General features: G+C 40.8%; 2 protein-coding genes across 2 annotated transcripts in view; one reads left to right on the top strand and one right to left on the bottom strand.

Moving 5' to 3' along the window:
* EFHC2 (EF-hand domain containing 2) overlaps nucleotides 1-26,505 on the top strand; it is a 103,697-nt gene that overhangs the window by 40,048 nt on the left and 37,144 nt on the right. The window contains exons 3-4 of the mRNA XM_059679823.1: nucleotides 11,158-11,308; nucleotides 23,901-24,124. Coding sequence (XP_059535806.1) covers nucleotides 11,158-11,308; nucleotides 23,901-24,124 — 375 coding nt within the window. The remainder of the gene's footprint in view (nucleotides 1-11,157; nucleotides 11,309-23,900; nucleotides 24,125-26,505) is intronic.
* Nucleotides 921-7,972, bottom strand: LOC132224127 (putative deoxyribonuclease TATDN2). Its single transcript, XM_059679228.1, has 4 exons — nucleotides 7,961-7,972; nucleotides 3,329-3,486; nucleotides 2,851-3,002; nucleotides 921-2,773 (listed from the first exon to the last, which is right to left on the bottom strand). The coding sequence occupies exons 1-4, from the start codon at nucleotides 7,970-7,972 to the stop codon at nucleotides 921-923; spliced, it is 2,175 nt and encodes a 724-aa protein (XP_059535211.1).

Raw genomic sequence — 26,505 nt, 5'->3', positions numbered from 1 at the left:
AATTAAATCAAAACCATAAGCCAAGGATTTTTTTTTTCCTCTCAGGTGAGAGGAACACTATAGATTGGTAATCAGGGAGGGCTTCTCGGTGGAGGAGGCTTTTGAGCTGAGAACCAAATGATATATATTTGGGCCTCATTAAGAATCAGAGCAATTTGAGTGAACAGTTGCTATTATATACTGGTTATTAGCAGAGACTTGGAATTAATACAACTTTTGGGAATTCGGTTCAGATTCAAAACCAGTTTGGCCTCCATCATTCCAAGCTCCTCCACAGCTCCCCTTGGCACATTATGACTATTAACTGACCAATTTTCATCTAAATCAATTTCCTTTTAGATGAAATGCTAGTGCTGGTTTATCTTTAGAAATAAGAAATTGAAAGTTGAACAGTCACTGAACTTATGAATTTAACAACAAACCATATGGATTATAGAACTCCTATAAAACTAAATTTACAGAATAAACAGAACAAATCACCCAGCTCACTTTCAAACTTCGACATTCCTCACTTTCTTTTTTTATGTTGTAAAGACAAGTAAGAAGGTGATTTTATTCACCAACTGCTCAAAAACCCTGGCTGCAGAGAACAGAAATTTGGCTTAGCGAACTCAGACCCAGTAGAAGTCCTTCTTCCTTAATGATTCTGCTGGCACAATCTGGCTGGGAGCAAAAACCTTGATAAAATCAAGGGGGGATCCTCTTAACCCTCCTCCCGTCCCATTGTACTGCATCCTACCAGCCAGAAGCAGAAGTCTTCAGAAGAGGTTTTGAGGCAGCCATCATGTCCTGTTGTTTTCTGTGCCGGTGGGCTTGCTGAACACATCCTTGAGCTGGGCTACAGGCAGAGTTCAAGTCAAGTCTAGGTTGTCAGTTCGTTGGTCTCCTTTTCAGAAGACTCCTGACGGCGCCCTCTTTGCTTACAGACTGTAGAGGCGAGCGGTATTCTGCCGCAAGGTGGCTAAGGTGTAGTAGAGTGGCTCCTCTTTGATTTTGGCCATCTCTTGAATTGTACGCAGGGCCATGCCTGGATGGGAGCAGTGGCAAAGGCCTTTGGGAACCCCACGAGGAAGGAAGTAGGGTGCATCTGTTTCCACGACAATTCTGTGCAAGGGGATCCTTTTCAGAGCATCCCGGGCTTGCCAGGCAGAAGGGTAAGTCAGGACTGCTGTGAAGCCCACAGACATGTTGGGGAAGTATTCCAACAGGGGCTCGATGACTGAGTAGCTGCTAGTGAAGCAGTGCCTATGGACCTTGTAGTCCCGAGGCACGCACTTTTTCATGATGGTCAGCAGATCGTGGTCAGCATCTCGGCAGTGGATCACCAGAGGCTTTCTGAGAGACACAGCCAGCTGCAGCTGCCTCTCGAAGACCCTGTGCTGCTGCGGGATAGGTGTTGTGCACTTGTAAGAGTAGTCCAAGCCCATTTCCCCAAAAGCTACAGCCTTGGGATGCCGTAAGCTTTGCAAAATATTTCTCTCTAGATAATCATTGTAGTAACGTGCAAAATGGGGGTGACAGCCAAAGGCTCCCCAAACCAGATCCTCATTCAACAGCATCTCCCATGGGCCATCCTTGATGGTGCGAGGATCACAGAAATTAGAGATGCAGCCCTGGAATCCCTTAGGGAAGGAATGGCTATATATTTTTCGGAACTTGGCAAAGGTCCCTTTGAAAGACAACTTGGAATACAGCATATCCAAGTGACAATGGGTATCAATGAAACCGTCCATTAGGCTCTGCTCCCAGTAACTTCTTGCCAGGGAACTAGATACGTATCTTTCCCCAGAACATAGTGCCTGCTCTTGGAATATTCCTTTCTCCCTCACCATGGCTTCTGAACTTCTGGAGTAATGAAATGAGTAAGAATCATGGGGGTAATCTTCCCCTGCTTCCATCAGGTTGCTGGACCAGTTTGGGAAGCACACTGTAGGGCTGGAGGCAGGATTTCCTAAGAAGCTCCAGCTGCTCTGCCCAGCCCGGGATGTATTATTGCTGCTGCTGCCCAGGGAGGGATAGTGAGAAGGCTCTGGACTGCTGGGCCAGTAGCTGGCATAGTTATGTAAAGGACCACTGTACCAAGGAGACTGGGACATGGCATCGTCAGTGGGGAAGGATGAAGGCTCTGAAATTTTTGAGAGACTCAGTGAGCCTTGCCCCTCCTGAGAGAATTGGACTATAGAAATGCCATTCCCATTAGAGCAGCCTCTTTCTGAAGAGGGGTGCTTAATCACTACACCCCTTTCATTCTGCGTTTGGATTTCTGAATGGGAGTCACTTTTGCCCATAAATTTTAAGGCTGTAGAGCCTTTTTCAAAAGTGACTACTCTGGAGTCACCAAGTGGCTTCTCACTGGACTTCTCCTGAGGATATAGAAACATTTTGCTGTCATGAGAGCTGCTGGCATTGATCGCCATCTTTTCCTTGACCTCTGGCCCTGACATTTTCTTTTTCTGAAGAACAGAGGTGACAGCACTAGCTGGTCTTTCACCAGGATTGGGATGCTCTCTAGTGCTCGGTTTGGTACTAGTGGCAGCCTCTTCCTTTCCTTTTGGTACTGATTTTACCAAGGTGCTCTGAATAGCTAACCCATAGGTCAGCAAAGAGCCATGGTATTGCCGTCTACCGTGCTTTCTCCAAGCCTTGTTTGGTTGCTCACTGTCGCCATTTTGACTCTCAGCTTTGGCTGCTAATTCAGAGTTCACAGACTTAGAGGAACTGCATTTGGAATTAGCTTTAAAGCTGTAGGCATCGTCTTGAGAAGCCATTTTTCCTAGAAAGGCGCCGGCAGGGCAGAGCCCGTAGCGGATAGCGCTCCTAGAAAGGCACCGGCAGGGCAGAGCCCGTAGCGGATAGAGCGTAAGGGGTGGGTGGGTGGGGGGCACAGAGGGGGTTCCAGACAGAAGGAACCCAAAGTGCTCTGAATTAGGCAGTCTTTGGAGGCCGCTCCCCCCACGTCTGGGCCTGAGGAATAGGAGGAATTTTCCTGGCAGGATAAGCCCCTGGAAAAACCTCGGCTTGAAGGTCACAAGGTCCTCCTTTGGGCTTTCAGACACTCAGGGCTGCTAGCCTCTCCTGACTGTGAGGCAGAGCTATGAGGTGGCCAGCTGGAGGGGGCCACGTCGCTGGGCTCCCAGAGTCATTTGCGTTTGCTTGGGGACCCTACCTCTGTGCCGTTCCTGTGGTACTTGACTTTGCACCCGTCTGAGGCAACGGCGGTCCGCTTTCTTTCACCTGCCCATCACAGTTCTCAGTGTTCTAGAAATGTCAAAGGCCTCGCACTGAATTTGTGATTTAGTGCTCAGGAGAAGTCTCAAGGCGGATTTACCGAAGGCTCAGTATGGCGTCCAAGCCCTCGATGCGCCTCCGTGCCCTCCATGCGCCTCCGCGATGACTAAGAACTTTCTTCTTCCGGTATGTCATAGCACTTCCAAGCACTTCCGGGACATTAAGGCACTTCCGGTTGGGGATGGGGGTGGGGATGAGCTGGGGGTGGGGAAGGGAGGGGTGGGTCTAAAGCTCCATGTGGTTTGAAATAGAAGGCCTTTCTGAAATGTTGAAGCCCTTGAAAAGACTGCAAGGTGCCTTATAGACCACACACAGGGCACTCTTGAACTGGGCTTAGAGGTTCACGCCATCAATGTTGTGAAGGACAACACTGCCGAATCTAGTTCCCGAAGGGAGGGGTGAGGGAGTAGAGTGCAGCTAGTCCCACCCACCAGTCCTTTCCACAGGAAGCACTCCCGTCAACCAAGGGGGAGGGTGGCGGTGGCCGGAAGCACTCCCATCAACCAAGGGTGGGAGTGGCGGTGGCCGGAAGCACTCGAGTCAACCGAGGGGGGATGGTGGCGGTGGCCGGAAGCACTCGAGTCAACCGAGGGGGGGAGTGGCGGTGGCCGGAAGCACTCCCATCAACCAAGGGAGGGTGGTGGTGGTGGCCGGAAGCACTCCCCTCAACCAAGGGGACGGTGGCCGGGGTGGGGAAAAATGGGGGGAGTCGGGGCGGAAGTGAAGGAAGTCAGTGCAGGAGTGGGGTGGGGGAGGGGAGAGTATGGCAGGGAGAGGTTTGCAAGGAACCCTTCCGACTTCCCTCAGGTCAGTCTAACCCTGGAGCTGCCATTGTTTGCCTTTCGTTTCCTTTCCCCCCATATTCTTTTCAAAAACCATAGTTACAGTTTTAAAAACATTTTAAATATACGTGCTTTCAAAACCATAGTCTTTGTAGTATGCTACCACTTTCAATCCCGTTTTTTTCCCACTCAATCAACATTTCTACATAACCTAAATATTTTTTGTATTGCTGCATAGTTTTCTTTCTTTTTTTGGGGGGGGGGATTCTATTTCTGCATAGTTTAAAAAAATCATTCTAGTGCTTTACTCATAATCCAAGAGTACGTAGATATGCCATAATTCACCAGACACTTCATTTTGGTTAACCCTTTAAGTTCCCTCACTCTAGTTTTTTCTCTCTAACAAAAGTAAATGCTGCAAAGAACATCTTTGCAAATGTTTTTCCATATTTTTCTTTTCTTCTTTGGGCTTTATACCCAGAAATAAAGTTCCTGAGAAGTATAGGAATTTTAAAATGTCTCCTCAGAGCACCACATGGCGCCAGAAGAATTGTAATAATTTAACATCCCATCCAGTAATCCTACCAGGTACACTTAATAGGAGAAACAAACAAAACCAGTGACTCACTGTTCTTTTAATTTGCCTTACCTGATAATTTCTTACAGTGAATACTTTTATTTATTGACACACTACTATATTTGCCCTTATTTTATTAATTTGTACACATTTTTAAATCTGTGAGGAAAATGCTTTTTGTGTGTGGGTGGCTTATAACTGTGATGGACTTGAATTCTGTTTGCTTATATTTTAGTTAGAATCTTTGCTCTATAAATCATACTTAGTGAAATTGCTCTGAAGCAGTAGTTCTCAACCTTGGCTTGCTCCACAGTCTCTCCCCCCCCCCCTTTTTAATGGTAAGACTATCAGGCACTGCAGTTCACCTTCATGCTATCTTATCATTTTTGGTATCCTGGGGGAGTTACATAATGTTGTGGAAATTTTCTTTTTCTTGAAAGTTTGAAAGAATCCATTAGTGAATCATATTGGTTGGAGCCTTTGTTGGGGCAACTATTTGGGTAATTTTTTTCACATTTTATTTGGTTATTAGTTTATTCATGTGTTTTGATAGTTCACAATTCTTACAGAAATATCATCTCTTTAATTGTGGCTTTAAATTTATCTTTCATAAAGGCTTGTATAATTTATCATAAGATAATTTATTTATTTTGTTGCGTCTATATGTCATGTACTATTTCATTATTTCATTGTTTATATTCTTTCTTGATCATCTTTGTTAGAATCTGATCTATTTCATTTATTTAAAAAACTTGGATTTATTTGTTGCAGTTGTTTTTCTTCTTTCAAATTCATCTATTTGTGCTTTTATCCTTTTTGCTTTCTGCTTGTTTTCCTTATGACACATTTTTGCACTTTCAAAAATTTTTGTTCTGTTCATTGCTCACTGGTTCAAAACTCTGACTGAATTTCAGAATTACTTGGGGAACTTTAAAAAATACTAATGCCACTCTCACCCACCCCAAGATTCTGATATAATATATTTAGGCTTGGCTCTGCTTTAGTTTTTATTTTTAAGTTCCTAATGTGAAGTCAAGGCCGAGAATTGCTGTTAGCACATTTAACAAAGTTAACTATCATATATATATATATATATATATATATATATATATATATATATATATATATATAAATTTCAGAGAGGAAGGGAGATGCAGAGAGGGATAGAAACATCAATGATGAGAAAGAATCACTGGGGATTGAGCCCACAACCCTGGCATGTGCCTGACCGGGATTTGAACAGTGAACTCCTGGTTCATAGGTCAATGCTCAACCACTGCGCCATGCTGGCTGAGCTAAGTTAACTATCTTTAACTCTAAGTTCTCTTATGTAATAATCTAAATAAAATAATTTACCCAAGATTTATAGATTTGCCTGTATTTTGTAGGTTGGTACGTTTAAAACATTTTAGCCCAGCCTGCGTGGCTTAGTAGTTGTGGGCTTGATCCCCAGTGTGGGATGTGGAGGAGGCAGCGGATCAATGATTCTCTCTCATCGTGGGTGGTTCTCTCTCTCTCTCTCTCTCTCTCTCTCTCTCTCTCTCTCTCTCTCTCCCCCCCCTCTCCCTTTCTCTCTGAAATCAATAAGAATATATTTAAATTTTTTTATTAGAATCAATACTTGTATTTTTCAATTTATTCTCAGCACAATAATTATGTAAACCAGAATTAATTTTATAGTGTAACAAATAAAAGAAAGCACTTATTGGAACAAAAAGAGCTGTAGCCTGGGAGACACAGATTCAGGTAGCAACCTAATTTGTGTTCCACTGAGACAAAAGGGAGGCCACCTTTTATAGAGAGTGTTGCTGCCTTTCAGAGAGAAAGGTTCTGCCCAAGTTCCCAATTCCGTCCGTTTTATGCAGGTTGGGGCAGGTGTCAGTTCATTGGTGAAAAGATAGAACCAGGAACATCCTTGCAGTGGTTGACTCAGAGGGTGTAAGCATGCAAGGAAATAAATAGTACAGGAGGTTGAAATCTCAGTCTGTGTCTTTTCCTGAAATGCAGAGTGCACCCGAGGCCTCTGTCAGCAATGGCCGCCACCTGTATACATGGCAGAGACCCCAGGAAAACCACACAACTCCCAGTAATGGTGCAAACCAACACCTTCAATATCATCTCTAGCTAAGAACATAAGGTGTGGTGGGAAGGGGAAGGCCAGTGATAGCAGGTTATCTGGAAAGGCACAGTCAACAAGGGTAAGGTTGTTAGGCAGATTTAAGTCCTTGCCTCTGCATTGCTAAAAGTTTCTAAAGACTTTGAGTCATTCTCTAACTGGTACAGTGGGAACATCCTTGCACATGGAGATTTTCCTTATACATGTAAATGTTTCTTACAAAAGGGTAACTTTTACTCAGTTTTCAGAGCTTCCCCTGTGTCTGCAGTTTCTTAAAAATAACCAGCCAAAATAATCCTCATGCCAAGTAGGCATATTTTGAGGTGACAGAGTGTGTTCCCCTTCACTTTCATGGTGGAGTTCTGCAGCCCTGTATTCTCAAGGGACCAGAGCATGAACTATCAGTTTATCCCTCTTCTAGAAATATTGAAGCCCGGTCTAAAATGATGAATTTTTTTCCTCTTTATTTCCATTTGGCATCCTTTACTCACTTTTAATTCAGCATTAGATTGCTGAATACTTAGTGATTACATACATGACAGTGTTGTCAATTGCTCTATGCCAGTTTGGTCATTCATCAATATATATCAGTTTGGTCATTCATAAATATATATAATAAATATATATCAGTATATCCTTCATAAATATATATTCACTAGGGGCCCAGTGCATGAATTTGTGCACCTTGAAAGGGACTGTGGGCTGCGAGGCTGTGGTGGGCACAGGGGTGGGTCTCGGCCCATCCTCCTTGCCCCTGCCCTACCCTGCCACGGCCCCGGTCCCCTGTCTGCCGCTGCCACTCCCACACACTGACGGTGCCGCTCGCACCTGCTGATGTTGCAGAGCGATTGGGGCCAGCGCCGTCAGCGGGTGCAAACAGGTGCAAGCAGATCCAGCGCTGGCAGCGGGTGCGAGAGGTGGCTGCTGGCCCCGATTGCCCCTCAGGAGCAGGGGGAGGTGGAGAAGCCCTGAGGAGCGATCAGGCAGGCAGTCGCTGCTCGCACTCACTGACAGTGCTGACAGATTGGAGCTGGCGCTGCGTGCCAGCAGCGGGTGTGAGTGGGGCCAGTGCTGGCAGCAGGTGTGGGTGCCAGGCGGTACTGCGGTGCACAGGAACAAAGAATTTTCAGTAACCACCAGAGGCTCGCCCCGATGATAACGACTGGCACCCTGCCTTGGTCTGGCGCCCCTGCTCACCTGCTCCACCATCCCGATGCAGCTGATGCCGGCTATGTTCTGCGTGTGCCCTCTGGTGGTCAGTGCACATCATAGCGACCAGTTTTTCAGTTGTTCCACAGTTCGGTCTATTTGCATATTAGCCTTTTATTATATAGGATAACTACATTTCAGGTCGTTAATAAATGTATATTCAATACATAAAAGTAGGTGAGAGCTATGAATATTTTCTCTACACTTTCCGACCCAATTACCAAAAGATAAGTTTCAGATTGAATACTACTATAGGGATGGAAAACTTTTCCCTTCTTCCTTTCTAGGTTCTTTGGCTAGTCTAGTAGTTAAACTGACTTAAGACAGACTAACAGGAGGAAAACAAATTTTGTATATATGGTAGCCCCATAAAAATATGAGACTTCCTGGTAGTCAGGAAATTGAGGCTTACATCCACCTTGAACTAAGGAGAAGAGGTTACGGCTCTGGGCTTCAAAGGAGAGTAGAACAATTCACAGGAAGTTGGGCAGAGCAAATGTTTGGTAAACAAATGTTTGCCATGCCATGCAGATAAATCTTTCTGATTTAAAAAGTTTTCTCTGATAATAGCTCTCTTCCTGGCACAGGGCCCTTATCTAAATTCTTTTAGGTAGTTAAGTGGGAAGTACAAGTTCTTCCTGAGTCTGTTGGGCCCCTATTGTCTTCAGCTTGAAATAACCCACTTGCCGAAGTGGCACATTTGGGGGGGCGGGGAGGGGCGGGGGAGGAAGCACATTTTCTGTTCTCCCTTACTACCTTTACTGAAAACTTAATAAAACCCCAGCTCTGTTGTCCTTTTAGGTGTTCCAGCAACATCTTATCACCCCTTACTTTTTCTTACTGAGATATAATTCCTGCAACATAAAATTTACCATTTTAACATGTTCAACACAGCTTGGTGTCCAATATAATTTTTAATTTTTATTTATTTATTTAAAATTTTTATATTTGAAAGTACTACATATGTTCCCTTTTCTCTCCCATTGACTCCTTATAGCAAACCCCTGCCCACTTGCCCCAAAATTGAGGTAAAATTTATATAACATAAGTAAATCATTAGTCTTTTATTTTTATTTTTTAATATATTTTATTGATTTTTTACAGAGAAGAAGGGAGAGGGATAGAGAGCTAGAAACATCAATGAGAGAGAAACATCGACCAGCTGCCTCCTGCACACCTCCTACTGGGGATGTGCCCGCAACCCAGGTACATGCCCTTGACCGGAATCGAACCTGGGACCCTTCAGTCCGCAGGCCGACGCTCTATACACTGAGCCAAACTGGTTTGGCAAGTCTTTTAAAGTGTACAATTCAGTGGCATCTAGTATATCCACAGTGTTGTACAACTATCACATCTTTCTAGTTTCAAGATATTTTATTTTTTAAAAATATATTTTTATTGATTTCAGAGAGGAAGGGAGAAGGAAAGATAGAAACATCAATGATGAGAGAGAATCATTGATTGGCTGCCTCCTGCATGTCTCCTCCTGGGGATCGAGCTGGCAACCTGGGCATGTGCACTGACCTGGAATCGAACCTGGGACCCTTCAGTCCACAGGCCAATGCTCTACCACTGAGCAAAACTGGGTAGGACATAGTTCCAAGACATTTTAATCACCCCAGAAGGAAACCCTGTATCCATCCAATAGCATCTTACCAGAAATATTCACTCAGCATAAATATGATAATATTCTAGTCGTGAGTTTAGCTAACTTCTAAATGGGATCATGCCAGATGAATTCCCCAAGAAAGCAGCTGAACATGGGGCCATTTTGGAATAAAGCCAAAGGTGCCATTTGAAGGATATAGATCTCTGGGCTTACTAGATTTTTAGAACCTGAACTGGTAAAGACAGTGCCTAGTCAATATTGGTAACTTATTTTTTTTTTTCATTTTGAATATAATTATTTCACTAACTAAAACTCACTTCTATAATCCATTATGGTAATTAACCAAGCTTCCTGTGTTGATCAGAGATAAACTACTGACACATTTTATCAGCTCCTTCTAAAGTGTAGGCTTCTGATAGAAATTTGCTGAACACTCCCAAAGCATATCTTCCTAATTAGGATAACTGACCACCCAAACAGACGCACTCATATCTATTATATTGTCCATGTTGAATTACCCTGATGTTACACCATATGCATATTTAAATTTTGCAACTTTAATGATAAAAATTGGTCAAAAATGGGAGCAAAGGGAATATTAAAATGGAGCTTTCAAGTAGCCTGTGCCCCAGGTAAAGAGTAAATGGTAGCCTAAATCTACTGTTCTCTTCGTTATCCTCAATTACCATGTTTTTCTCAGCATGTGAGCATCTCACCATGTTGACAATTATTCCAATCATTAAAGATCCTCCCCTCCCCTCATACAACATGGCACCTAAGCCTAAGGAAGCTATTTCAACTGCTCTTCAAGAAGAGGCCTTTGCTTCATTCAACATGGGAGAAAATTGGGCTGTGTTGTATTACTGAATGAGGCACAATTTTCAGTGGTTAAGGATATTCAAGGGTATTTTTTATTATCTCTGATTTGTACTAACTACTTTATAATCTACCTTTCCTAGCTGAGTGTCCCATCCACCCAAACACATAACTGAATGTGAGATGAGACAGGGTCTGGCATTGAGCTGGGTTCTGGCATTGAGCTGGGTTCTTTGAGGTTCCTGAAGAAGTGTAAGGCGGGGGTCTCTGGTACACTAGAATTTCAGATATGCCTGTTTTCATTGATCTCAAGGCAAGAAATCAGTAGGACCAGAAGTCAGGGTAATTTTACCCTAGATCCAAGGTAGTTTTATGTTATTTTTAATGGGAAAAAATGACAAAACATATTCATCTTGTGAGAAAGAATATTATTTTGTCTATAACACATACATATAGAATCCCACTGTGAAATTACAAAGACAGACAGTTCAATTTATGGTAGAGATGAATGATGGACTTATTTCTTTAATATCATTTCCTCATTCAAACCAGATGGTGATGAAAATATAAAATAATCTTTATATACTGAAATCTGGATTATATATTCATTATCATAGCTCATGTGTAGAATATCTTTTTGCAAAATAGCCTCAACTTTTTTTCTTTACAGTAACAAAAAGGATATGGACAGTAAGTAGCTTTATTGATTTTAAATTTGCTGTTTTTTTATTTCTTAGTTTCTAATTTATGATTCTAACAGGTATTAGCTTTTGATGCATATGAAGAAGCTGAAATGGATGATAAAAGGCAAGAAGCCTATAGAATAAGACGGTATAAAATCTACTTCTACCCTGAAGATGACACAATTGAAGTAATTGAACCATTTGTAGAAAATAGCGGACTGCCTCAAGGTATCTATTTAAAGCAGTGTTATAGTTCTTTATTTTGTAACTTCTGCTTTTATATACTATCTTTCTCTAGCTTTTTAAAAAGACCTCATGCTGCCCTAGCTGGTTTGGCTCAGTGGATAGAGTGTTAAAGGATCCCCGGTTCAATTCCCCTCCAGGGCAAGTACCTTGGTTGCAGGCTTGCTCTCCAGTCCTGGTCAGGGTGAGTGCAGGAAGCAACCAATTGATGTATCTCTCTCACATCAATGTTTCTTTGTTTCTGTCTTCTCCCTCTCCCTTCCACTCTCTCTAAAAATCAATGGAAAAATGTCCTTGGGTGAGGATTAACAAAAAAAAAAAAAAAAAAAAAAAGACCCCATGCTACTTTTCATGTGTCTAACTTGTTGGCCACGGTGAATATACACATGCTATTAGCTTGTATTTACTAGTAGTGACTTATCAGATTTCTTGCCCCCTACCTCAACATTGGCCATTTCTCTCACTCTTCTGTGACATACTTGTATCCTTTCAGGTGATGTTCTAGTATGAGCAAACTCTCCCATGTCTGACTTTTTTTCTTCAGATATTTTGGTCTTTTTGCTATGATCATATTACTTCCTTCACAACACTCTCAAGGGAAGAGAGAAGATGGTTTTCTACTGCCACTTCCAGATCGGTCTTCACTCTTTTCTTGAATTTATCGCCATTTGCTTCAACCACCCTTTCATCCTCATACCCGTTCACTACAGACTTTGATGATACTTCGACAGAGGGTTATTGTTCTTTCACCCCATGTAAGGCAGTCATCTTTATGCATACTCTACTTCTACCAGACAAGCATTAACTCTGTGATGTGGCCACCTGAGAAACTAATTCTGGGTGGCATTATTAGAAGCATGGCAGAGATCAAGGGAAGTGACTGATTTCTTCTGTTTATGCTATTAGTCAATCATGCGGGACAATGCTGAGTGCTTTATGCCTTCAGTGTATAGCAACCGTGATGGTACAAGAACTGAAAATTGTCATATGTAAGGCAAATTATGGAAATGGAAAATCTGTAAAGGGAATACTTAGGTGTGCCTGATAAATGTCTTCAGAAATCTAAAGGGATATCATGTGGAAGAGGGGTGACCTAATTTTCTGTATCCTCAAGTACAGGACCTAATAGGTCAGAATCCAGTTCAGTAAGAGGAATAATTTTCTGAAAGAGACCTGCCAGAAGTTGTATTGGATGGTTCTGGATGAGCAGAGTCAGGGTTGGGTGGAGGAGAAGGGAGTCACATATTTGTTTTGGTCATTGGTATAGATCAGTGGTCGGCAAACTCATTAGTCAACAGAGCCAAATATCAACAGTACAACGATTGAAATTTCTTTTGAGAGCCAAATTTTTTAAACTTAAACTATGTAGGTAGGTGCATTGTTATTAACTTAATTAGGGTACTCCTAAGGCCTATGAAGAGCCACACTCAAGGGGCCAAAGAGCCGCATGTGGCTCGCGAGCCGCAGTTTGCCAACCACGGGTCTAGATGGATGGTCCTGGGAGCAAGTTAGGGGTTATTTTTCACTGACAGTTAGTAGAGGTGTAGGAAGGGAGTCACATGTTTGTTTGGTGTTTGGTGTCGATGACCTTCCAGGGCCCCTTTGATCTCTGACAAACTGTGATTCTTGGGTCTATTATTATCTCTTTGTCTTTCTGAGCATCGCCATCTCTAATAGCTTAGGCTCTGAAATTGCCGTCTCTGACTATGGTCTCTGCTTCATTTACTTTTCCTGTTGTTTACTCCACCATCTTTGTTCTTTATTCTCATAGCAAAACATTTCTTGAATCTGTTCATGTTTCTCTGTCCCCTTTGCTACCATTATAACCCTGGATAATCTTATTTCTTGATTAGAATAATGGAATAGGTGCCTAATAGATCTCTCTGATTCCATTTCTGCTCCTCCTACAAAGCAGCCAGAGTATAGTGTGGGATATTACCTTGGTGCAATGGTGGCCTCCAAGAAGCATGCATATGGGCTTTCCAGAGACCACAGAACAGAAGCCTCTTGGGCCAGATTAAAATGCATCAATCACATGATGCATTAAAATGCTTTCAAATACATCGCAAGAAGCAAGGGGAAAGAGATGAGGTAGGTTCACACACTTAGGACAGGGTAAAAGTGTGTGGAATGACCACCTTGACTGAATCTGGGGGTAAGCAATGGTCCTATGTGTCTCCTTCTGTTGCATCAGCCCTTCCTGCAAATTAGTGTGGTTGGGAGACCAGAGTGGAAGTTCAAGAAGAACCAAATACAGAAGGGACGTTGGGGTAATGGCACATACTGTATCAGAGAGATGCAAGGACAGTGGGCCTGGCCATAGCTGCAGCTCACCAATACACCTGCTGAATAGTAGAGACTTTGTGTTTCTTGGGCAAAGGACACATGGGGCCAGAATGTGTGTCACCAGTGGATGAGTGGCCAAATTAAAGCCTCATGAATATTGAGTACTCATGAATATTTACTATATCTTGTAGATTAGTGCATGATGAATATTTAGAACCCAGGTGCCTCATGTATACTTAATATATACTGAAAATTAGTTATCTCTTGGTTCTTCCATACCTTTCTTTCTATGTTTAAAATATACATGCTCTACTTCAGTGATGGCGAACCTGTGACACACGAACTCATTTTTTGGGTTGATTTTTCTTTGTTAAATGGCATTTAAATATATAAAATAAATATCAAAAATATAAATCTTTGTTTTACTATGGTTGCAAATATCAAAAAATTTCTATATGTGACACGGCACCAGAGTTAAGTTAGGGTTTTTCAAAATGCTGACATGCCGAGCTCAAAAGGTTCACCATCACTGCTCTACTTACTATTTACTTATTGTTATTAACAGATTTTATGATTTTCTGCCTATGCCGAATAAACTTTTTGTTTGCTACTTATTTGGCTTAGTGCCGCCATATTTATATACTATATTGGATTCTAGGAGGAGAAATAGAGGAATTTGGGGACCTTGAGAATAAGTTGGTGATGAGTCAGTATGCAAAAGACTTCCTTCAATGCTGAAGGGATTGAGGTTTTAATTTTTAAAAAATGTATTTTTGTTGATTTCAGAGAAGGGAGAGGGAAAGAGAGATAGAAACATCAATGATGAGAGAGAATCATTGCTCAACTGCCTCTTGTGCTTCCCCCCATACAGGGCATGTGCCCTGACTGGGAATTGAACCGTGACCTTCTGGTTCATAGGCCAATGCTCAACCACTGAGCCACACCAGCTGTGTAATTGAACTTTTTCTTAGAGCATGGCTTCATTGTGTCTGGATGATGAATTGGGAGCCAGTCAGCATTGCCAACCTATTTTCTGCCAGGCAATGTGCTTATTTGGGGGAAATGGAAAAGGAATAAGACCTGTTATATTCCTATCTTGTGAAGCTTATAGGCAAGCAGGTTTAGAGAGAGAAGGGAACAGGTGACTAGTCCAAGAGTTTTGCAATTGTTTAGGTTAGAAATGCTGAGTGGTCAGACCAGAACTTTGATGGAGGAAATAGAAAATAGGGGAAAGATTTTAGAGACACTTGGTTGGCAGAGTTGATAGGCCTTGAGAAGTGCTTAAATACACAGTATGAGGAAGGGGAATATCTAATGATAAAGTATCTACTTTATCATTATGTTATTTAATCCCCTAACAACCATCTAAAGTAGGTCATTGTCGGCTTTTACAGGAAAGGAAACAGGCTTAGAGAGATAATTTGCTCCATCTGAGTCTTAAATGATTGCCTCAGAGCTCACTGTGTGACTGATGCATTAACAAAGCCCAGGCACATGGAGCAAGGAGCAGCATTGGGTTTGGAGCTGAGGTATGTTTGTTTAGGTCATGAGGACTTTGAAGGTGTGTTGGGACATCTGTATGGTGATGCCTGCCGGGCAGGTGGAACCTTGACATTTATTTTCAGGGAAAACGTCAAGACTAGAGATGTGGACTGGGAACTAGGGGTGTCCAGATTATGAATACAATTAGGCTTATTCCACCATGTTGGAATAGAGCTGCTGTTGAGGTGGTGGAAAGAGGAAGAAGATTTGATTTGGTGTCTGTGCTTGATTTTACTAGTGGAGGGAGGAGGGAGAATTGGTTTGAGGAGGCAATATGAGCTGTCCTCATTATTCATTGTGTTTTAACCGATATACTCTCTACTTCCTGGTCTTTTCATTTGAATAACTTATGATTTAATGGTAAATCTTTTAGGAAATATGGAAATGCCTTGATATATATATTTCAGAGAGGAAGGGAGAGGGAGAGAGAGACAGAAACATCAATGATGAGAATCATTGATCAGCTGCCTCCTGCACACCCGAGGATATTTTCCCATTGATTTCCATAGAGAGTGGAAGAGAAAGGGAAAGACAGAGAGAAATATCAATGTGAGAGAAACACATTGATGGGTTGCCTCTTCCACACATCCTGACCAGGGCCTGGGCCTGGGAGGAGCCTGCAACCGAGGTATGTACCCTTAACCAGAATCAAATGTAGGACCCTTTGGTCCGCAGACCGACACTCTGTCCACTGAGCCAAACCAGCGAAAGCGGCCTTGATATTTAAAAAAAAGGTTTTCACAACTTTGTAACGTTGAAAGTGTGACATTTTATTTTGTAAATGGACAAGAGGTCTCTGACTCTTTAGAGTCATTTTTTAACATGTATAAGGCAGTTTTTAAAGATTTACAATAATGTATTAGAAAATGCTTGAAGAATTATTTCAGAAAAGAAAGAACATTTATAACTTTTAATTTCCATGAGCATGTATTTTACGTAAGTGTGTATATTAGGTAAGTGATGTATTGTTTTAATAAAAAAATATTTTCTTGTAAGTTTACACTTAAACGCTTTACTCTGATATTCTCTACATAAGCCTTCCTTATTTTTGATTACCTTCCCTGCATGACACCAAATTTACACAAGTGATGGACAGGAAGTCTAGGACATCCTGAACCTGCATTAGTGACTTGCATTGAATTTTATTATTATTTTTAAGTGAAAACTCACATTCCTGTGGCTCACTGGCACCTGTCCAGTGAGTCTTGGTTTTATTAAACTATCCAAGAAAAGAAATGAATTGCAAGATCTTCTCTGAGGACCTTGGAAAGGCCTTTATTAGGAGTTTTCAATTTTTCACCCTCTTGATTTGAAATGTCACATAGGCAGACTCCAAAGGCAAATTGAAGATAGTCATAATGATTTATTTGAAAATAATTTTTAGGTAAGTAATAGGGCATGTTATTCATAAACACCCAGAAAAAAAAAAACCTTGAGTAAAAGACAATTCTAAAGGATCCTGTGAAAATGCCAGAATTTCTGATTGGCTCATTCTGAGCAGGTCATTTCCCTGAGTGAAGACACAGCTCAAGGGGTTTGTATAGGACACATGGTAATCATGATATGTAACAAGACCGAATTTGTCAGCAGAGGGAAGGTACCTGATGGGCTCTAGCAGGTCGGTGGAAAGAAAACACGAATAAGCAAGCTTTGTTTAGTGAGAAACCAGTCTCTCTTGAAATTCAGTATGATGATTTTTGTGAAGGAAAGTCTGTTTGAACAGAGGATACCCTGCAAAATAATTTAAATTCCTTCTTTAGGCTTTTCTAAATTTAAAAAAAAAAAAACGGGAAAAGAACACAAGCTTAATGAATCAGTGGCTCAAACCTGGGATGGGGTAGGTAGTATTTCTTTCAGTTGTGTCTTCAGTGGTCTGGGACTGCTTTTCATGTGCCTGTGGGCCCTGGGAAGGGGCTAGGCGTCACACTTAGGTGCTGGGCACGGATGGTGTTCCTGTCACTTTCATAGGGTTTCAATATTTTCCAAATGAACTAGGAGGTCAGATGCACTTGTTTGTTTGTTTATTTTTTTGTAGAGCAGACTGTTTAGAAATTAGTGCACCTGGATTTAGCCTCCCTTTTAGTTGCCTCTCCTATCATGTAAAGTTTTTAGGGAGGGGGGAGTTTAGAATAAGCCAAAAACAAAGAAGTATCCCTTAGCAAGGGGCCATAATGGGCATTCAGTTATATGCAGCTTCTAATCAGAACATATTTTTAATGTTCCAGAATCCTGGCTGTCAGAGAGATATATGTGTATTATAAGTCAAATCACTTTACACTTCAAGGCTTGCTTTCATTTCTTGCCATGACATTATTCTCTTTTTGGTTAGATGTGTTGTATTTGTAGATTTTGTTGCAATGTAGTTGAAATAATTTATACTAAGCCATGAATGTCAGAGGTTAACCCCAATAGTTTTACCTCCAATTGTCTAACAGAAAAATCCTTTGTTAAATACTACCAAGTCCAAACTAATCTATGCTAAGTAAATGATAATGATTAGAAATGTGCCATGGATATTCTGATAATGTCTATACCAGTTTTCAGTTGAGAGAGATAATTAGAATCTTCTGACCTACCACCAGAATTTCTGATTCTGTAGGCCTGGGGTCTAGAACTTGGTTCTTAGTGTATCCCTGGTTAAGAACACTGATCTAGGATGTGCAGTACTATCTATAATAATAAAAGTGTCCTTCTGGACGATCTTCTGGACAAAGCCTCAGTGGCAGGGGCTGAGGCAGAGGTGACCACGGTGGTGGCAGGGGCTGAGCCCCTTGCACAGATTTTGTGCATTGGGCCTCTAGTGTTGAATAAGAGAGGTAAAAGCGGACATCCCTGTCTTGTTCCTGTTCTTAAGGGAAATGCTTTTAGTTTTTGTCTACTGAGTATGATGTTATCATGATATGTAACATCATATAGGCCTTTATTATGCTTAGGTATGATCCCTGTATTCCCAGTTCAATTAGCACTTTTATCATAAATGGGTATGGATTTTATCAAGTGCCTTTTCTGCATCTATTGATATGATCATGTAGTTTTTACCCTTCTTTTTGTTTATGTGATGTATCATGTATCATGTTTATTGATGTGCGGATATTGTACCAATCTTGCCTCTCCGGAATGAATCCCACTTCATCATGGTGTATGACAGTGCTGGCGAACCTTTTGAGCTCGGCATGTCAGCATTTTGAAAAACCCTAACTTAACTCTGGTGCCGTGTCACGTATAGAAATTTTTTGATATTTGCAGCCATAGTAAAACAAAGATTTATATTTTTGATATTTATTTTATATATTGAAATGCCATTTAACCAAGAAAAATCAACCAAAAAAATGAGTTCACGTGTCACCTCTGACACGCGTGTCACAGGTTCACCATCACTGGTGTATGATCTTTTCAGTGTATTGCTGGATCCAGTTTGCTAATATTTTCTTGAAGATTTTAGCATCTATATTCATCAGGGATATTGGCCTATAATTTTCTTTCTTTGTATTATCTTTACCTGGGGTTGGAATTAGGATAATGCTAGCCTCATAAAATGAGCTTGGGAGTGTTCCCTCCTCTTAAATATGTTGGAATAGTTTGAGAAGGATAGTTATTAGCTTCTTTGAATGCTTGGTAAAATTTGCTTGTGAAGCTGTTGGGTCCAGGACTTTGGTTTGCTGGGAGTATTATTATTATTATTTTTTTTATTACTGCTTCAATTTCTTTAGTTGTAATTGGTCTTTTAAGATTTTCTGATTCTTCCTGATTGTTTTGGAAGATTGTATTTTTCTAGAAATTTACTCATTTCACTCAGGTTGTCCATTTTGTTGGCATATAGTTTATCATAGTATTTTCTTACAATCCATTGTATCTATGTGGTGTCAGTTGTTATTTCTCTTTCATTTTTAATTTCATTTATTGAGGTCCTGTCTCTTTTTTTTTCTTGATGAGTCTGGTTAAAGGTTTGTGAATTTTGTTTATCTTTTCAAAGAACCAGCTCTTGTTTTCGTTGGATGTATCCTAGGTCTACAATGTTACTAAAATGAACTCAACATACTTAATTCTGGGAGGTAAATTCCTAAAAACTAAATTTAGTGGTATGAGCAAAGATCTAAAGCAAATCCCAACTGCGTGAAATGAAAACACATTAAACATAAAGGGATCTATCATCATTTTGATCTAAACCACAGGGAGATGTTAGAAAGTTAAAGCTTGCAGAGTGTAATCAGATAGCAGAGCCTTTAAAAATTGGAAGAGGGTTGTAAAATATCAAGATAAGGAAGAGCTTAAAAGCAGATATCTGATGCCTGGACATCTGTCCAACTTGGGACAGTGTAGAAGGTAAACATCTAAAGATTTAAAGGGCAAATATAGTACATCTGTTGTTGTTTTTCCATTTTGTAGCATTATTTTTATTTTATACCCTGATGATCTTGAATGTTTTCCAGTGTGTGCCAAAGACATGGCATCCTGCCCATTTCTTTGATATTCCAGAACAAATTCCTGCTGATGGGGTTTCTCTCATTTATCGTGAAAGACTATAAACACACACATTACCAATAAATAGAAATTTAAATTCCCAAAGGACCCAGTTGAGAGAACCCTTGAATATATTATTGAAGGCTCTCATGTGCATCTATACATTTCAAATGGCCCATATTAGTTTCTGATTAACATGGAATTGTGACTTGGGATTTCTTGTTATTAAAGTTTTCTTATTTAGTGTTAGACCTGCCTTCTCTTTCCAACCCTTGGATGGTCAGATCTGTTTCCGTTACCACGAAAAACTTCTGAAAACCATCTAGTGAAAGAAGTATATGGGAGCTAAGATAAGAAAGAGTGTGAGGGCCTGGGTTTTGCAGACTCCTAAGGGAAGAACAGTTTTATCATCTCTCTTTCCTTTTCATGGTTGCTGCCAGTTCTCCCGATTTCTATCCTGTTTTGCCTCTAAAACTCCGGCCTTCCTTCACTTAATTAATTTGTGGCTTCAGTACAGTGAGATATAGTTCAGTGCAAACTGTGGAAAGTAATGGTATTTACTTTGAGCTTGAAAACCCAGGTTGAAGATCTTTTTATGCCATTTGTTAGGGCGTGACCTTAGGCACGTCACTTAGCCAGTTCAGCTTTGGTTGTCTTATCCATAAGCTGAATATTTATATTTCATGCATTATCTGCCTCATGGGATTATTGACAATTAAATGAGAAAATGTATGTGAAAGCATATTTTAGGGCTATGATAATTATGATGATGATGATGATGATTATTTGAAAGCTCAGTAGGTGGGCCAGTTCTTCCCACCTAGGAAAATATAGGATTCCTATTTAAAAATCTTACTGAACAGAAATTGCTTATTTGAATTTTTATAATGAAGTACAAATGCAAGATAGATGGAATTTCTGAAGAAGCTCCTGGCTACTGAATAAATCTTACGTATTTTTAAAAACTGTCACAATGTATTTTCAAAGAGGTATCTAATGGTTCCTGAAAATACCTGAAATGTCCATGCTTTCATAGATGTGTAAGTATGCAATTTGTTTTAAATGTCTAATCTTGAATGATTAATTCGCATACTGTTTTCAGTGGCATGAATTAAAGGCTAATTGAAATGTAATTTTTTTGCAGTGAAATTATTTAATCTTTTATGTAGTACATTTAAAAATATTGAAGGCCAGTTCTAATTTTATAGTTTTACTATTTTAATTTAATGTACCAAGTAATTAAAAATTGCTACAAAGAAAAGAAGATGAAAATGATTTCAGTAAATTTTCTTTCAACAGAGTGAAAAGATGATTAGTAGAATAATGAAAGAGAGCTTAACACAGTACCTGGCACATAAAGATATTCATTAATTGCTCCCTAACAAATTGTAATGAATAATTAATGAGTATTTCTAGAATTGGGTAAAGGTGCCATTCTCAGTGCTATATCAAATGAAGAAGATTGCTTGACATTGTTGTACTGAAACCACACAAGCCAATTTTTCTTGAGCCATTGGAGCCTCAGTTTGCTATGCTTGTCTTTTTGCTTTACTCTTTTTGTAAAAATATGTTTTTATTGATTTATTAGAGAGAGAGGAAGGGAGAGGGATAAAGAGATAGAAACATCAATGACAGAGAAATATCATCAATCAGCTGCTTCCTGCATGTCCCCCTGCCCCCCCGCAACTGGGAATCGAGCCTAAAATCCTGGCATGTGCCCTTGCCATAACAGGAATTGTACTGGTGACCTCTTGCTTCCTGGGTCAACGCTCAACTGCTGAGCCATACCAGTCAGGCCTCTTTGCTCTTAAAGTAGATGGTCAAGCCTAAGTTAGCGATGTTGAAAGATAATTCTTCATGGGTATCTTGCAATCCTGTAGATCTTGCAAGCAGAGGCACCAACTACTCTCTGTTCAAGGATGTTTATATAGCAAACAGCTTTGGAAGACAAAGATAGTATCTCCCTCTGGAGTAAGTTACAGATTTGCTCATAGCCTTGGGAAATAGAGGTGGTGTTTCATTCCATAATGAAGCACAGACATGCTTACTGTCCATTCTAATCAAAGTAATGTCTCCCTCTGAGACAAAAGGCAGGAATGATTGTTTCCCATTATAAAAGACTAGTGACCCTGTGCACGAATCCGAGTAGCTCACTGCCGCTTGCCTCAGCTGGCCGCTCGTACTCTCCACCACATGTAGCTCGCTGCCCCGCCCTCCTGCTGTTGGGTCATTACATGACAGCATCCCAACCAATTTGCATATTACCCTATTATAAGTATAGATTTGGGATCCCTCAGCTCAGGGTTCCTCTCCTGTAACCCACTGTGGGTTCAGGAGTTACCAGGACCTGATATCACTTGTGGGAATTGAAGCTCAGGAAACTGGTGCAAAAAGTGCTGATGTTTTTACTACTAGTGTTGCTGTTAATAAACTGCTCTTTGTTTATAACTAAAGCATCTTGTGTCTTCTGCCCACATTTATGAATGTTTGGCAGGCTAACTCATTAGCTTGCAAGTAGGATAAAATTGCAAACTGTAAACAGTTCTTGACAACAGGTTTCAGCAGTGTTTGGGTAAGTTTCCTGGTATGATGTGGTGGTGTTGGTGCCCTAATCTAGGAAGGGAATCCAGTGGCAAACCACCATTTTGAGTGTTTGGGGTCCATATTCTCAAGAGAAGAAGTGAATGGGCATTATAGGGTTGGAAGTAAAATATGGGATGAGATCAGAACCTTTGTCCCAGAGCACTGTCTAAAACTATGGAGCTTATGATAATGCCCATTTTGTCAGTATCGTTGGGTGGAGGTGGATAGAGGCTATAGAGCAGTGGTCGGCAAACTGTGTCTCCCAAGCCACATGTGGCTCTTTGTCCCCTTGAGTGTGGCTCTTCCACAAAATACCGACTTCTGCGCATGGGCCATGAAGTTTCAATCACACTGTACGTGCGCGCCTGCACGTGGTATTTTGTGGAAGAGCCACACTCGAGGGGCCAAAGAGCCGCACGTGGCTCGCGAGCCGCAGTTTGCCAACCACTGCTATAGAGAAAGAAGAAGAGAAAAGAGGGTGGTAGAGGAAAGAAGATTCTACAAAGCTTCAAAGCAGCATAAAGTCATTTATGCTACAGGAGCTGTTAATCATAGTGTTGTCACCTACTATAATGCAGCTTATTAGCTTATATTTTTGAGCCAAGAGTATGCATTTTGTGTAAGCAATCTGCTTTGGGGTCTTATTGCTTTGGTTTTTGAAATGATGACAGAATTATTCAACACATAGTTTTGTAAAAGGTGGAAGATTTATATGGTCTGAAAAGAAACCAGAGTATATCAACACATACTTTTGAATGCCTATTGTGTTCAAAGCATTGTGCTAAGTGTTTAAGATACTATAGTGAATAAGTGAACAGAACAATAGCAATAGCAGCAGCTAACTTTCACTGAATGCTTATTATAAACTAATGCTAAGTGGTTTACATGCATTTTACTCAATCCTGGCAACAACCATAAGAGGTATTAGATAATTTGTATAGCAATCTTAGAGTTAAGAAATCTGTCATTAATTACACTGCTGATGTCACATCAACTTCAGTGACTTCAGCACTGAATGGCAGGGTACACACAGATGCAGGCCCTCAGTTGGTGAGGACGTGAACCCTACACCCAGCATGGGAGGCCCATGCAGCACCCTCCAACTCAGTTCAAGTGGATTTCTTCCAGTAACTGCCATTTTAAGGTGGTCGGTGCCCACACCGTCAAAGTTGTTGTCTCTTCCTTCCTCCACAGTGTCATATCAGAAACCTCCCACACCCTCCCTTTCTCACAGCTTAGAACACAAGACCTGAAGGGACACCCAGAAACTGGGAAGAAAAAGGCATCATCGCAAGCTGTTGCCATGGCGACTCAGTGCCTTTTTTAGTGTGCTCACATTGGGTGAAAGTGACCATGCTTGTTCTGGGAAAAGACATGGTGGCAGTGTCTGGTGTATTAGTTCACTTTTAATGCCTGCTTCTTCCCTCCTACCCTAGTCTTCATGGTTTATTAAAGAACTTCCCTAGTACCACTTAGGCAATTCTAATAATAGGTAAGACTGGTTAAATAACTCTGGACCTCAGAAGTCTCAGCTTCTTCTGGCTTCCTCAGAGTTTGAACATACTAATGCTGCCTCCAAGAAACAGCCCTTTGCCCAGATCAGTGTTGTAGGAAAGCATTTGGGGCTGTTACTGATATGTGCTGTGACCTCTTCCTTGTTTGTTAGCTGTATGATGAAACAATTGTATTTTATTTCACACCACAGGGACTTTTATCCGGCGTCACCGGATTCCTCTCCCACCTCCTAATGTTGAAAAGTTTTATACTGTATTTGATTTCAATATCAACATAGATGTTGTCTTTTATGCCCGGACTTTCAAGATTTATGACTGTAATCCATTCACAAAAAACTTCTTGAAGAAAATAGGAGTCAGATTAAACCCCCCGGGAAAGTGTCCAGATGATCCGTACACAAAGATGCGGAGAGAGGTAAGAAGTGGATACATTGTGAGTCCTTTTCTTCAGAATGAGAATCCCTTCAGTCAATAGAGGGTAATGGTACTTCTGAGGCAGATGTGAAAGAACTTTTGGGGCAAGAGTTGCTGGCGTTGTCCTCTTGTCCTTTGGGCTGGAGGGAATGCTGGCTGTCAGCCTCAGTGCTAGAAAGTCTCACTCACTGGCCCTGGCCACCCTTCTCTCCATGGAGACTCCCTTTTAGGCAGTAGGAGTCTTCAGTGAGCCACGCACATGGGACATTTTCTAAGAGCCCGCAATTGGTTTTGTTGTCACTCGCAGTGAATCCACACTTACCTGGCTTGTCGTTTCCCATTTTAGTCCCCTGACTCTGGGAAAAATTTTTGCTGCTTTTCTACTGATTTACTGAATCAAGCCTTGGGCACATCTTTTACTTTTACTTTTTTCCTTCTTCCTTGGGGCTCCCAGCTCCCCTTGTGGTGGTATCAGACACAGAGATGTTCTGGAGGAGTGAGAAGGGCCATGATTCTGATGTACTCCCATTAGGAAAGAAAAGTATGACCCCAGTTAGTGTAGGGAGGAAAGAATAAGTGTTGGTTGTATCATTGTTTTCTTTCTAAAGTTTTTTTTTTTTAATGACCCCATGGTCCAAATGTTATGCTTTATAAAACAATCTGAACACCCAAAAGGGCAAGTGTCATGTAGAAGGTCACATACCTAGCCAATGTTCTTTCTAGGATTTGAACTCAAATTTTTTGCTTCTTACTCGATTTTCATGATTGCCATTTATTCATATATATATTTGATTTCAGGGACGAAGGGAGAGGAAGAGAGAGACAGAAACATCAATGATGAGAGAGAATCATTGATCAGCTGCCTCCTGCACACCCCTCTGGGGATCGAGCCCACAACCTGGCATGTGCCCTTGACCGGAATCAAACCTGGGACCCTTCAGTCTGAAGGCTGATGATCTATCCACTGAGCCAAACCAGCTAGGGATTCCTTTTTTCTTTTTATTGAACTATGGTTATACACAATAAAATTCACAGAAATTAAGTATATAGTTGGATGAGTCTTAAAAACTACATACACCCATGTAATCTATACCCAAATTAAGATATAGAACATTTTCCCCCCCTTCCCCTGAAAGTACCCTCATGCCTTTTTCTAATCAGTCGTTCTCTTCCCCAGGGTTAACCACTATTCTACCTCTATAGATTAATCTCATTTTTATTGTTTTCAAAAATTGTAATGCATTTCCTTGAAGAAAGATAATATCAAAGTTAGAATAAAATTCTCTTTTGATTCTGCTTTGATCTCTTGTTAAAAGCTGCATGCAGAATCATTCCTCTGTTCTTGCCTTCTAGCCCCAGCAGAATTATTCTTTAATGTTGTAGGCATACCACCCTCCTGAAAAATATATATTGTTGATCCTGGAGTATCCAAGGTGAAATCTTTGTGGCATTATACCCGTGTATATTGGCATGCAAGGAGATTTGTGGTTTTGGTTCATTTTTATTTTTTCTAAATGTCCTAGATGAAAGACTCTAGATAAATATGTTGTTAGAACCAACAGTAAGAACCTAAAAGAAATGGATCCATATGAATTATCACCCTTTACATATGGCTGCATTCATTCACTAACAGTTAACAGTTGGTAGTGATTATATGATAATGATTGTGAATGATGATGCATTATATGAAATGCATAGAGCACTGTGCAATTTCATAGGTTTATAAAGAAAAAATTCTTTTGTGCCAGGAATCGAGAATAAATACCAAGCGCATCCTAGAAATTTTTTAAGTAATTTCCTTTCAGATTGGGGGAATCATTTTAGCATTTATTCCCTCGGGGAGAAAGTTCTTTAATAGATACAGAAATCTGTGGAAAATTAGGAGTTTAATAAGAGCCTTTTATATTGACTGTAATGCTTTTACTTCTCCAGTGTTTGCTGCATTGAAACATAAAGTTAAATTTAAACAATTTAACTTGTCCTAGCTGGTTTTGCTCAGTGGATAGAGCATTGGCCTGTGGCCCGAAGAGTCCTGAGTTCGATTCCGGTCAAGGGCACTTACCTAGGTTGCAGGCTCCTCCCAGGCTCAGGCCCTGGTCAGGGCACGTACAGGAGGCAGCCAATCAATGTGTTTTTCTCACATCAATATTTTTCTCTGTCTTTCCCTCTTTCTTCCACTCTCTCTAAAAGTCAGTGGAAAAGTATCCTCGGGTGAGAATTAAAAACAAAACAAAATAATTTAACCTAAACTGAAAAGAGCCCCAATATCATATAATCAATAATACATGTCTTAGAGGGCTAATAATGCTGAAAAAACATTTTTCCAATCAATGAAGGTAGAGGTCCCATAATTTCATTTAATTATCAGGGATAATACTAGAG

The sequence above is a fragment of the Myotis daubentonii genome, chromosome X (genome assembly GCF_963259705.1).
Source record: "Myotis daubentonii chromosome X, mMyoDau2.1, whole genome shotgun sequence".
In the NCBI taxonomy this organism is placed as follows: Eukaryota; Metazoa; Chordata; class Mammalia; order Chiroptera; family Vespertilionidae; genus Myotis; species Myotis daubentonii.
Note: the sequence above shows the minus strand (reverse complement) of the source record. Positions and strands in the feature narration are given on the sequence as shown.

Excerpts from the sequence above, each read along its gene's own strand:
- LOC132224127 (XM_059679228.1), bottom strand. Across the intron at positions 3,003-3,328 it reads GACGCCATACTGAGCCTTCG|GGGCTTATCCTGCCAGGAAA; the intron begins GTAAATCCGCCT and ends AGGTTTTTCCAG. Across the intron at positions 2,774-2,850 it reads CCACCCCTTACGCTCTATCC|GAAAAATGGCTTCTCAAGAC; the intron begins GCTACGGGCTCT and ends GCGCCTTTCTAG.